We start from the raw sequence: 14,612 nt of genomic DNA on the forward strand, positions 1-14,612 counted from the left end.
ACCATCGCAACCGAAGCAAAAGGAATGTTTTTTGGTTTGATTTTTGTATTCTTAGTTCCTTCTGCTTCTTGGCCATCTACATCTATTGCTGCTGCTGCTGCTGCTGTTGTCCTTGTCTTCGTCCTGGTCGTGGTCTTGGTCCTTGGTCTATGTTCTCTTTCTTATTCTCGTTCTCTTGTCCTTGTCGTCGTTTGTTCTGCAACTTTTCCTATTTTCAGTTTGTTTGTTTATCGTATTTATTTACGTTATTATTATTATTGGCATGTGTGTTGTCTTCTCTGCCTCTCTCTCCCCTCTCTCTCTCTCTCTCTCTCTCTCTCTTTCTATCTCTTTCTCTCTCTGTATCTGTTTGCCTCAAAAAAGTGTATAATTTCATTTATGCTCGGTCCACGTCCTTGTAAGTAACAAAAAAGCAAGAAGATGGCAACAAAAATACATACATACCAAGAAGCGAACCCAAGCAGCAAGTAGTGGAGCATATACCATGTAAAGTGGATAACATGGCTAGAAGAAGCAGCCGGAGCAGGCAGCCAGAGCGGCAAGCAGTCGGTCCTGGCGATGAAGTTGCTACGGAAATTCGTTATTGTGTTACCACAGGCGATGTGTCTGTGGTCCAATGTTGCCTTTGCTATTGTTGCTGTTGCTGTTGCCACAGTCAGAGCCATCTCCCATAGCAAGAACCAAAGCCAGAGTCAGCAAGCTTCTTCTTACTCACACATTCCATTTCTATCCCACAGTCCGCACAGTCCGCACAGTCCGCATCAGTCGTAATAACACCAACAACAACAACAACAAGAGGTAACAGTGGTCATCAACCCCAGAGGAAAAAGAAATTATAGCTATATTAAAGCAATCCATTCATAGGATAGGTTGGTTCATATTCCATTAAGGCAGATTCAAAATTCTTCAACTAACATAAATCGAGAGCTATATATGTATGACCCTAGGATCTTGCTTAGTAACGAGAAGTGCTTTAATTTTTAAGTAAAACTATTCACTATTAGCCAAATTCAAATAACTTGAATATAGAAACTAAAGCCAAAGATATAGACAGTTTCTCTTTTAGAGGTTCGCGATTTGTTGGAAACCTTTGCAATCAGTTGACCTCTCATTCATATATGCGATTCATTCATCACCGATTTTGATGAAATTTTTGATATGTAAAATATTTTGACGCACTTTTCTACTGTTTGCTTATAAATCGGATTCGGAACTATATTATAGGTCATTTATAAGTAATAAAAAAGAGAACAGTTCTAGCAATTTCTTGACCTTTCTTATGTAAGCAAAAATTTATGGAAATTGGAGAGATGGAAAACAACGTTAAAAATTTTCATATTCAAGTATATATAGGTACTTATATATATTAGTAATATAAATATTACTGGATTCAGGTGGGTGCTCCCGGGCATGTTTTCATAGATCCGTTCCTGAATCTAACTGAAACTGTTAAGTTATATATTGGTGTGAGTAAAAAATACGCCAATATTTGCTAGGGGACTCACTTGGAAGATTCTCACACTTGTATAGTGTCTGATCTAGACCTAAGGGTAACTTTGTCCCCTAAAGTATGCAATAATCATTAAAGAAAGTGGATATTTAAAGTATTTACAAATATTTTGGAACGTCTTAATAATAAAATACAATTCTCGAAGCAATTGTTTTTGACAATTTTTAGGCATATAAAAAGTTATAAATTTTATAATTATTTATTTTTGCATACTTTAAGGGGCAGTCGTAAATTAACTTAATTAACTTATATATGCACTTGTGTATTTCTAATTCAATTTCTGTGTGCATGTTTTTTTTGACCCACAAAAATGCATTTTCAGCCCATGGTGCTCATTTGGCTGGGGACGAAAGCAGCGGGCACCTTTTCCTTTTTTTTCTTCTCTCTCTTTCTTTGCCTCGAATAAGAAGCAGCGACCTTTCCTGCATACACGAGACGATATTTTAATATGCAAAATTTCAAATGGTACTTACCCACACACAAACACAGACACAAACACGCATGCACACATACGCACATGTATTGATGCTTTGGTCATGTGGACGACAACGCAACGGGGCATAAACAGAGAGAAAGAGAGAGAGAGAGGGAAATGGAGAGAGAGAAAGCGAGAGAAGGTGAAAGAAGACGATGGACGCCCGCTAGGCAGTTGCTGGCATTGCCCATCTTGGCAAAAGGGGTCGAGAGAGGGGATGTGCAGAGGGTCAGAGGGAGTGGAGGCGTGGGCGCGTTTTTTGGTTGCCAACACACACACACACACAGACACAAACACACAGTATCCAATTCGAAAAATTTTGCAAACCAACCAAGCGGAATTGGCAAGGACGAGACGAGACGAGACGAAAGGAAAGATGTGTGGCGAGTCAAGGCGAGGCTTGCTGCTTGCCTTTTTTCATTTCCTTTTCCGTTGGGCGGCGTCCACCGAAGCGCATCAATAAGGCAAGCGACCAACAGTGGCACACACACACACACACACATACACATGCACACACATCCATCCATACATATGAGGCAACTGACGCAAAAGCGACCCCGGGGGCCACCAAGACGACGGCAACCACTGCAGGTGGTGAGAATGTTGAAGAAGGTAAAGAAGGAAGGAAGGATGGACAGATGGAGCGGACGGATGGACAGACGGACGGACGGAGAATGGGATGCTTGGCGGTTAACATATTGAAATTACGTACAGTTCTGTTTTCAGTTTTCTATACGGATTAAGTCGACTCAGACCTAACCCCATCCCGGCCAACCAACTTGACCAACCAACCATCCATATAGCCAGCTATCCATCCATCCATCCATCTATCCATATGTATTTCCATCCATGTATATGTCAGGCAGTCAATCAGAAGTTTCCTGATTTACGCAGGTAACATTCGACTCCAATTGTGGGCGTGTTTGTATTGTTGTGGGCAGGACAGACAGTCAGACAGACAGAAGGGACAGGACAACTGGGGACAGTCAGAATGTAGATGATGTGGATGCTGGGCATAAGTTTGTTGATGAAAAATAACTCCCTCATCTGTTTTCTACTTTTATTTTTGGGTCACAATTCTAATGTGTTTGAGTTGGGCAAATATTTTTGCGCAGTTTTTCTTTTTCTTTATCCTGTGGTAGAAAAATGACTTTAAGTTTTGTTAACTTGTTCTTTTTTTTTGGGCTGGCCTTTCGGAACTTGTGCGGTAAGGAGGAAAAATGGGTAGAATATTATTTGCTTTGAAATTTGTTTCGATTGTATCAATCTTTGTTGCTTATAAAAAGTATTTGTAATGGTTTTCATTAATTTTGAATAAAACTAAAGTGAAATTTTAGAATATACTCGAACCTCGAGAACCTATATACAAGTATTTCATACGCAAATCAAATCCTAGAAAACAAACAAACGATAAGCACATATTTTATAAACCAACCATTTTCAGAATTCACATTATAGAGCCGATGTATAGTCCTTTGAGAGAGAGAGTGGGAAAAATAATTGAAACCCACGGGTTACTTTTCAGTAGTTCGTCCACTGAGTAATTCTTTTATGTTTTTGTTTAGACAAAGCTATAGATGAACTCGCCCAACATTATGCTAAAAAAAAGAATTACTTACATACATATATTTTGGTCGTGAAATTGGTAAAAAATCATCAAAAAAAGCAACAATTTGCACCAAGTGAAAGCAGTTTTGTTTTGTTCCCAACACTTGTCTTCGACAGCGTTATTTTCACCAGTGTTGGACAAATTTGAAAAACCTAGTATGCAGAAATGTGACTTGATATTTTACCTATAAATTGGCATCAAAATATTTGGGTTTCAAAAACTTTTAAAAATTGAATTAAGTGCTCAAAAAATGTCTCGGCACCCCTATGTGCAGTGGCAGATCTAAGGCTGTGAAATTGGGAAAAATTGTTCCTTAAAGTATGCTATAGGCAGACCAAGAATTCTATTTTCGAAACTGATGCAGAAATTTTAAAATATATAATGGATATAAAAGTAATCTTCGAAGCAAATATTGTTTATAAAGACTTCTTAAGATACAATGCATTCGGGTCTAAATATGTTGCCTACTACATACTTTAAGGGGCAAAGTTACCCATTGCGCAGTCCTAGATCCACGTATATCTTTGGCAGTATGTAGTATGATGGCTTTTTGCATATTTTCAAATATAACTAAAAATGCTTGTAAATTTAGGGATGCTTAAAGATTATAAATGCGGTATGGAATATGGCTACAAGGACGTAGCCAGGTATGGGCAGAGGGAAGAGGGAAGAGGGATGGCAGCCATCGCCCTAGAGCGTTAATTTGTATACGTTTCGTTTTTAGCAATTCATTCAATATAAGTTAATTAATGATTTCTTTTTCATAATTTTTTACTTGGCTTACTTTTTAAGGAACTCAATGCTAAATGTATTTAAAATATTGAAATTGACTTTTCCCCCAATTTAAATCTTTCCTACGCCCTTGCTTGATTGGTCGCTGGAGACAGAAACGTAATTTGAAATTAATTTAGAAGAAATTTATTTTCTTAGAATGTAAATTTCTTTATAATAAGACTATTTTTCGGATTAATATGAACTAAATGACTTTTTGAGATTTCCTTGAATATATTTATTAAGAAATAAAAGGAGAAGCTAAAAGATTTCAAAACACACAGATCATAAATGATATGATATTGATTTGAAAAATAGTTAAGTTCAGTCCGAAAACATTATAAACAACAATTGAAAAGATTCTAATTCTATTATTCCTTGTGTATATAGAAATTTATCTATTCTGAACTATGAATATCGAAAAAAGAATCGAAGTTGGAAAGTGGGTGCTATATTTCAGGGGGGTAGCCGATAAGGATATATACTAACTAATATAGTCTTTGTGTAAATCAATATAAGATAGATATAAATACATATTTTGTATAACTCTTTTAAGTCTTGTTGAATCGGTTTCGGTTTTTTGCTTTTTTCCTTTCACTTGACATGATTTAATTGGTGTTAAATCGAACTTTGTGCACCTTTTTTTGGGTTTATTTTGTTTCATTTTGTTGTGTTTGTTGTTTTGTGGTCAAATTGCTAAAAAGAAAACTACAAAGGAAATCGCCAACTTGCATTTGCCGCCTCATAATACACACACAGACACACACACACACACACACACATGCACACTTGTATCTCATGTCTGCCAAGACTCTTGTCTTTGGAAAATGGATATGAAGCGTGGCAGGTTAAGGTTGTTGTTGTTGTTGTTGCTGTTGTTTTGACAACAGGACAGAGAATGGGACAATGGGCAAAGTAGAGTGACAAAGAGAGCAAGAGGGCAAAAGAAAGGATGAGGTATATATTTAACAGGAAGAAACCAATAAAACCTAATGATATGAAAAAATGCAATTTTCTGAAGCTCCAACGCACACACACACACACACAGAGAAAGAGACACAAGATGATATGGGGACAGTTTAAGCCCCATTTACACTTGGCTAACTAAAAATAGCATCAAACCATTTCGTTCCAATTTTGATATGATATCGAAATTTTGTCCCAAGTCCGAAGTAAAATTTATCATTTTCTTTTTTGCTTCTTTTGTAGTGTAAACGGGTCTTAAACGTTGATTTTCCGCTTCAAAAATCACAAACATCTGAGGAGACGACTACGGTGCGTTTACCTAAACACTCCATTGCCCCCTACCCTCCCCCTTCAATTGTCGTTGTCATATGTGAAGTTTGGCGCGTTTGTGGATTTTATATTACGCGAACTTGGCTTCAAAAGGAAACAACAAAGCCAAAAGAAAAAAGGAAAATGTAAGGCACGAAAGAGAATATGTGAAATGAAAGACAACAGCAACAACGACAACAACAACAACAACAACATGAACATGGCACCCAACACTTGTTCTTGTCGTCCAAAGGGTTTTTTTGTTTCGAATGGAAGGAGTACTGAAGATTGGTGGACGAACAGACAAATGGATGGACGGTTGATGGGTATATGTTGGTTAGAACACTGTGAAGATGACACGCCAAGGCAACGGCAACGGCAAAGGAGCCCAACCTCACGCATATGACAATGTATACGCGTATTACTGTTAAATGGGGGCGGGTGGGCAATGGCCACCAAGTCGCATGTAAGCAATTTTCCAAAGTACTTAGTCAGCATATTTTACCCCATTCTGGCCATACCATCCAGCTAGCTGCTAGCTGGCTGGCTAGCCAGCCATCAACCCTTCCTTCCTTCCTTCCGTCAGTCCCTCACACTCTCCCACACTCTGCCATTTCCATCTTCATCTCAAAACTCTCCATCTCCATCTTTCGGGGTGACCGTTCGCTCAGTTCGCCCACGCATGTTTCAGTTTAGATACCAAAAAGGGTAATGTTATGTCCTGTCACTGGCTACAGTCACCGATAAGCCAGGCCCAGACCCAGAGAGCACATTTTTCGTTCTGTTTTCTTTTTTTTCTTCCATCTTATTCTTTTCTCAGTGATACTCTTGCTTGAGTGGTTCGATTTGTTCTTCTATGTAAGAGGACCTTAAGGAGAGTTCGAGATCTAGATTCCAAAGAGAACTTCTTTATAGCTCAAAGAATTGGAATTGAAAGTACAATCTCCTATAAGGACATTCTTCTTTCAGGTTTTTCTTTTTTAAAGGAAAGTGTGTAGTTACTTCGGTTTGACTATGTTTTGAAATGTTTTGCAAAATATCGTTTCACATTCACAATTTTTTTTTTTTATTTAACACATATTAAGCCGCAAAAATATTGCGTCTTCTATTTTGTTCCTTGTTTTTGTGCTCAGTGGCTAAGATTACAGTGGCCAATGGGGTATATTAACTTGGCCAAAATGTAAATAGCTTTGAGAAAAAGCCAAACTATTAGGGCCATTCCATCCCGAGATCAGAAATCTTAGTTAGAAAATCCACCAGATAATATATGAAATGGGATTAAGGATTAAAAGAAATTTCGTTTGATATAAAGTAAACGGTATCTTTTATTCGTTTAACATTTTTGCATAAGCTGTGCTTAGTTTTTTTTTTTTGTTTTTTTTTGCCTGCGTTTTGGTGGTGGCCAGGGAAAACTGCGTCCCTGGTCTTGGTCTAATTCACTCGATAGCCATTCATTGGAAACTCTTGATTGATGCTCTCTCGTTGTCTGCAGTTTGTTGATAAGCGGGGGCATGACCCCCACCACACACACACACACACATACGAACTGAATTTTTACATCATACAGTTTTGTGGGTGACTCTGTGTGTGTGTGTGGGTGGGTGTGGGTGGTTGGGGTGTGTGTGCGCGTGTTTTTCAATTTTTCATTTTACATATTTCACGGATTAGACGATTCGACTAGCAACGAGGGCAAATGTTGTGGCAGATATGGAAACTAGCATAATAAATATATTCATATGACCCAGAGAATTTTCTTCCTACCCTCCCCCCCACCAAAAAAAAAAAAATACTTATTCTCACATCACTTAAGGAAAAAAGTGTTGGAAAAGGAACTTTAAGTACCAATTAACATTTTCTTTTTTTTATTTGGATTACGGCCAAAATACATACATATATATGTATATATATATAATCTGAATATTATGTCATTTCCCCTCAATGTTTGTATTTTACTTTCTTTTTCACAATTTTATTCAAATTTTGTTAGATTTTAACAATGAATTTTGGACTGAGTAACTCTGACTAGATTTTATTTATTTACTTATTTAGACTATGATTAGTAGGTAATTATAAATTACCTCTAATCTATGTGCTAGCTATAACTTCTATGGTCTTAAGCTAGTTGTAAAATATGTATATACAGTATAATTAATAATTATTTACATTTCTTTTGTTAACTTATATTTACATGAGTTTGGGTAATATATTACAATAGGTGGTATAGGTTTATTTCTTTAAAGAATTGGGAGATAGCGACGATATTGGGGTTACTTAGGGATAGGGATTCAATAGGGTTAGGGTGTAGGAATTTTTTTCTTTTTTACTTTCTTTTTCACAATTTTATTCAAATTTTGTTAGATTTTAACAATGAATTTGGACTGAGTCACTCTGACTAGATAATTTCAAATAATAATGGAATATAGCGGATCGTGAAACGTTAACAATTTATGCCAAGATGTGTGTGTGTGTGTGTGTGTGAGTCTGTGTGTGTGTGTGTGTGTGTCCTTAGAAATTATCTGGACTCTGTCGTTGTTTACGTCTAGATTCATCTAATTCTTGTAGATATTTGGCAGCTAAAGTCAATATGGATGGCTCCTCGGCGGTATCACTTTCGTTTGACAGATTATGTTGTTGTTGTTGTTGTTGTTGTTGCTGCTGTGGAGTGTTGGTTGTGGTTTGTTTTGTTGTTGTTGTTGTTGGTTGTAGTGTTGATTGAGTTGATCTGGTTACGCGTTTCGCTGTAGGCTGCGACGATTTGGCCACTGCTTTGTCTAACATTTTACGCAATTTCGTCTTGGGCTTGTCCGCCAGGACTGTCATGGTAGCAGCTCCGCTCTTTGCCCTTCGTTTCTTATGGCGACGCATTCCGTGAACAGAGTTGGTTGAACGCGTATCCCGGAGTTGTTTATCATCGTGACATTGATGATCGGGGGCCGGATAAGGATCGGGATTATCACCGGATGGCCGATTGGGGATCTGGTTGGTTGGCTGACGGGCCAACAGCTCCACGATCTTGTCCTCGATTAGTTTGTTCAGATTGAGAGATTTCAGTTTTTGCTCCAACATTTCATTGACTGTTGCAGTTATCGCCGTATAGATTTCGTTCATTTGGGCCGATTTGACTTGGGCGGTTGACTCGGATTGATCGCGCGGACGCAGCTTCTCCAGGGCATCCTCGGTGATGAGAGCGAATCGCAGCTTGGCCAGATTCGACATCGTTTTTTGTTTTCGGTTTCGTTTGCTGGGGAAACTAAAATTTAAATAAAGTGATTTTGTGTTTTTCCTTTATTATTTATTTTTTGTTGCTGTTGTGTATGTGTGTCTACATCCCCGAAAGGCTCTGAATTGAATAAAAAAATTTTGTCCGTTTGTCAAGTTGACGAGCGAGCAAAGGATTTTTCAAAGCCAACTTGCTAACTTGTCATTCTCTCAATTCTCTCGATTGTTTGAGGTGACATGTGACATTCCCTTCCCTAGCTGGCCATGTCCGGTCTCCGGAGCACAACAAAAGCTCAATTAGTGACTTGGAGTGACAGACTCTTCAACTTGGAGGAACTTCTCTCGCGGTGACATTTCGGCTTATTGTTCCCAATGGTTCGCGATCTTTTGCTCGCACGCTCGCTTCAGGTCGTCGTCGTCGTCGTTCCTTTTGTCGGATCCTTAGCATACAGGACCTCAACCTCAACTCAACCCCAAAGGCCTGCAGATGTGATAAAACTGAACACAGAACAAAAAAACAAAACCGAAAAAATGAAAAATGATAATTTCCATTACCTGAATGGCATTGCGTATGCGGGATTAACTCGATTTACTCGAAAGGAAAGGGTTAAACAACCCATTTTCAATCCCAATCCCAGGTAGAGAGAACCAAATGATTGCGCAAAAAAAAAAATAAACCGACGGTTCGTCGTCGTCGTCGTCGTCGACGTTGTCGCTGCTTTTGTACAAATTATATTTAAAAGCAAAAATTTAACCCCGGATCGATGCAAATGTGAAACGTCACGATTCAAGCCAAGCCAAGCCAAGCCGAGTATATGATGGTCGTCTGCCAGCGAGAAAGGATCGCCTCGGATCCCATCTGATCGAACAATTATCACATACTTTGCCAAGGACCTTATCTTTGGCAATTCATCAGCATTTCCTTTTTTTGGATTCTGTTTTTGTTCTCCGTTTTTGTACTTTTGCCTGTCGAAATCTTGGCCAACGATCAAGTCAAGTGGGCCTCCTAGTGGCAAAGTGTCATCAATTAGGATGTTTTTTGGATGTTGTCCTTTTTGTCAATCCCTCTTCAGGGTTGTTAGCAGGGCTTATTAGACTGGGTTTTGTTTGAGAGAGTCCCCTTAACTATCAATAAACTTATAAAAACTCATGTCTCTTAAAGGACCATCAATGATTGTTAGGAATTTGTTGTGCAATTTTATATACATATGTACGTTTACAGTTAGACTCCAAGGTAAAGGTCCTCTAGGTCTTTGCCTTACCGTTAAAAAGGAAGGATTCAAACCTGAGGAAAGAAGTGTGTTTGAAGTTTCCCTAGTATATCCTTTTGTTTAGTTTTAGTGACTAGATGTATACTTATGCTTAGATAATAAAAATACTCTAGCAAGTTTTTGATTTAAAATGAATTTACTCAATTTTCATTGGAACAAAATATTGGTTTTATAGTTTTTTTTTATAAATGATGAAACTTTTCTTCAAATAAATATTTCTTGAATATTGAATTGTAATTATTTACGTTTAATAAGAATGTTGCCAACAAGTTAAATAGTTAATGCAATTCGAATTTATATAGACACTTCGACTAGGCCTGGTAAATTTCAGTTAGTATGAACTAAAAAATTTTCATAAATTTCCCCTCTTTAAGCGGTGCTAGAAATGAACGGATTAAACCTTTAATACTTTTTTGCCTTTAGTTTTAAAATTTTCTCGTATTTGTTCCTAAAAATAATGAATGAATGAATCAAAGCTGAAATATTCCCAACAATCAATGTTTGTAATTAATTTTATGATAGTAATCAAGCAATAATTCGAATACAAAAGTCGTATTTTAAAGTTGTGTTTTATTTTTGAACTAATTATGTACATAGATGTAAGTAATGTTAATTATGTAGGTTGTGATTAGTTTAGATCAAATATGTAATGTTTTTAGATGTAATTTATAAATTTAAATGTTCCTGGTCTAAAGTATTTATTTAGTTTCAGTGTCAGATCTTATATTTGGTTTCGTTTTTTAAGGGAAAATTGAAAATTTTGGAGATTGGAATCTTCTTGAATTATGAATAAATCGTTTTACCAGTTTTAGAGATAAAATATTGGTTTTGTGTAGGAACTTTCCCTCAATTTTCCACCCAGAGAATTCCTCACGGATATTTGCCTACCAATATATTCAATATTTCTACAAATTGCATAAAACTTTAACTTAAAATATTGACTGATTATATGGAAAACTATTAAATATAGTTTTAGATTAGGCAAATACACAATTAAAACTATTGATTAGGCGCTGGTTGATGGTTTTCGATGATTTCATAGTTTGTCTAATATTTGGTATATTTTCGTATAAATTTAACTTGATATGAACTAATATTTTTACCATTTAGTAAGGCTCCCTATTTAGATTTTTGTTATTTTTTTTCCCAGTGTAATTTAAATAGATTCAAAAATTTCGCTGGGCAAATAATTTGGACGAGATATCCTAAAATTCAAAATGGCCACTCGAGGGTTGGGAAGGTGGCAGTCAATGGCAACAACAGCAGGCGGTGGCTATGTTTATAGTGGACAAAAACACACACCAACACACATAGACACACACACACACACACAGTCACTCACACACACACTAATACACACAAATGGCAAATACATATAAAAGTCAATCTGCTGAGAGGGGGTTGAATTCGCGAGGCAAGTTGCCTTCGCATTGACCCTTTTTTATATGGAATGGGCTAATGTCCATGCCACCCGCTTAAGAACTGGACGTTCGTTTTCCCTCTCTCACTGTCTCTCTCTCTCTCTCTCCCACTCTCTTTCTCCCTCACTCTCTTTCTCTCTGTCACTCTCTGGCTTTGTTGTGCTGGTGATGGACGGCCCATTGAAGTGGCTGCTGGAGCTGAAGTGGATTGAAATTGTACATATTTCACCTCAGTTTGGTTTTCGGTCTCGCTCTCGCTGTTGCTGTTGCCGTTGCTGTCACCCCCTCAGCTATACGTTGTTGGCTTGTTTTGGCCAGGGCCATATTTTTTATTGCGATTGAATCAAATCCCGCAAGAGTCCACCCCTAATGGCTAGCTGTTGAGGGAAAGCTACAGGCAAAATGTATGTAACAAACGGACACAGTTAGTTTTGGAGAAGGAGCGACCGACCAAGAGACCAAGAGACCAAGCGACCGACCCACCAACCGACCGACCGACCGACCAGTTGGCCATTACCATCAACCCTATGCTATATAGAAAGGAGTCAAGCTCGGTCCAACTTGGTTACGAGGCAAAGCAGCAGCAAAGGACCATTTATACAATTACATTTATAAATGTATTCACTTCGATATCAAATAGAACTACAACTACAAGAGAGTAGGAGAGAGGGAGAGAGAGAGAGAAAAAAGGAGGGAGGAGCCTTAACCCCACCAACAGAAGCAGCAGCAACAGCAGACAATTGAATTCCTTGAATGGCCTTTGACAGAGTCTTAGCTATAACCCCCATTCAACCCATCCCAACCCATTCCAACCAGCCCACAATCCACAATCAATCCTTACTAAAGGCACCCGCTGAAATACCCAATTTTCCTTGTCTCTTTTTGTGTGTGGCTGTGTGTGTGTTCGGATAACTGTATAAATTGGCCATAATCAGCTTGTATAGTAACTATTCTGGTAGGCCCAACTAAACACTTGGCTCCAATGAAAGAAATCGAGAATTGAATTTAAAACTGTCATTTCTAGTTAGTTTAAGCGAAACTTGACCCTCTTCTTCTTCATCTTTTATTTGATTTCTCTCTCTCTCTCTCGTTTTACGTTCTCATCATTTGCACACCTTTAATTTTCAGACCCCAACCCAATCTAACCCATACCCATGCCCATTGCCATTCTCTAACCCGTTTCGGGTCTGTGGGCAAATCCGAAAATTAGTTGCGTCCTTCAATAATACACGATGGACGACTGAGGACGAGGACGGACTTAAGCCCTGTGTTCAAGTGCCATCACAATGGCCAGATACGTGCGTGTATATCCTGGGTCCAAAAGCTTTATCCTTTTTGTGACTTGACGATGTTTTTATGATGCCCCGTGCTCAGGCTTGCCTTGTGCCATATTAAGACAAAAGGTTAAATTTAAATTTGAAATGTTGAGAAAGATGTTCGAGGGTTGCGGGTTGCGAATCAAGAAGAGACGTGGCGATGGTGGCGGTGGGTGGGTGGGTGGGTGATTGGACAACGGCGCGGGGTAACATGTTCCGAGCATCACGTTCACATGCATTGCAATCCTCCTGCCTCGTCCATCGTTCTTCATTCTCTCATTCGGTAGTCGCCTTGAAGTTTTTGCCCGGCTGAAGCATATTGTTGGCTCTGAATTGGATTGTTACGTGTAAGGTGTAGCAGATGGTATGGATTTTGGACCAAACCGTGTGTGTGTGTGTGTGTGTGTGTGTATTTGTGTGTGAGAGTGTGTTGAATTGGGGATTCACAGAGTGAGGCAGAGAAGAAAGAAAGAGAGAAAGAGAATGATGCAAAGGGTTAGGCTAGCTCGTAACCCGACCATCCTAGTGGGTGGGCAAAAGAAAAGACGACCTAGAGAGACTCCAACGGGGAAAGAGAGAGAGAGAAGGGAGGTAGACCTGGCAGACGGGCAGACTGGGACTTTGTCGTATGCTAATGGACATTCGAGATTTTGGTTTTGGTATTTTAAGCAGTTCAACTCTGTTCAGTTTCTGTTTCGCCTGGGCTTCAGGGAAAAGCTGATAAGTACGTTTTATGCCCTTAGAATGCTACGTGTTTGTGTTCGTATGAGTGTGTGTGGGTATGGGGGTGTGTGTGTGTGCTGGCTCCATGATACTCTTTCATTTTGTGATTGTGTGATGATGGATAGTATCGGGCATCGGGAAACGGGCAACGGGCAACGGGCAGCATAGACCTCCGTCCAGTTGCAGTTGTCCTTGTGCTATTGAGCGTAAGCTCCCTGCTCTTTGGGATCCTTGCGTTCTGTGCGCTCAAGTGTGTCAGGGCAAAAGGATTCGAACGATTTAGCATTTGAAATAAGTTTGCCCCATGTGTGTGCGTGTGTGTAGATGTATGTGCGGCTCTCTTACCTGATATGTGCCCATCTTCCATAGCCATTAGATTCATAAAATATGCATGTGGATAAACATAATTCCGGGGCATGGGAGTAAATACTTTTGTCAAGATTTGACCATGATTGAGTGTTTGTTTTTTTTGTTTGTTTCCTTCTATTTTTCCACTTTGGGTTTTTGGGAGAAGGTTTCAAGTTTCCGAGGTTAACTGTCCATTATTTATATGGTCGATTAGTTTGCATATATATTTTCCCAAATACATACTCTCTTTTATTCACCAGGTTTGTTTGTTTGTTTTCTGTCCTTTTTGCAGTTCTATGGGTGGGAGGAGGTTTCCTTAAGATAAAGAGTTCATCAATTAACCAAAAGGTGTCAAAAACAATTATCACACTTGAAGCAGAAAACAAATGAACGATTGAAGAAATGAGTGAAGCAATGAACAACTGAAGCAATGAATAAGTAAAGATAGAAACGATTCAGTGATCGATTTGATTGCAATTAAAAGACTGAGACAATTTATTTATATAGTTAGCCAACTAATTTCATTTGTTAGATCAAGAAGTCATCAAAATTAACCGATCGAAGAGATGAAAACAGTTTCAAATCATTCCAAATATTAACATTTGGGTGCGTGTTCAGACCCCACAGTCCCCCGATCCCCCTTAGATTCATCCATGATCATCATAAATAGTTGA

The 14,612-nt window shown here is 38.5% G+C and overlaps 1 protein-coding gene across 1 annotated transcript; it reads right to left on the reverse strand.

Annotated features, from left to right (window-relative positions):
* Positions 1-8,060: 8,060 nt before the first annotated feature.
* Positions 8,061-8,901, reverse strand: LOC6644785. Its single transcript, XM_023176998.2, has one exon. The coding sequence runs from the start codon at positions 8,854-8,856 to the stop codon at positions 8,146-8,148; it is 711 nt and encodes a 236-aa protein (XP_023032766.1). The 5' UTR covers positions 8,857-8,901; the 3' UTR covers positions 8,061-8,145.
* Positions 8,902-14,612: the final 5,711 nt, after the last annotated feature.

Source organism: Drosophila willistoni (assembly GCF_018902025.1).
Source record: "Drosophila willistoni isolate 14030-0811.24 chromosome XL unlocalized genomic scaffold, UCI_dwil_1.1 Seg142, whole genome shotgun sequence".
In the NCBI taxonomy this organism is placed as follows: domain Eukaryota; kingdom Metazoa; phylum Arthropoda; class Insecta; order Diptera; family Drosophilidae; genus Drosophila; species Drosophila willistoni.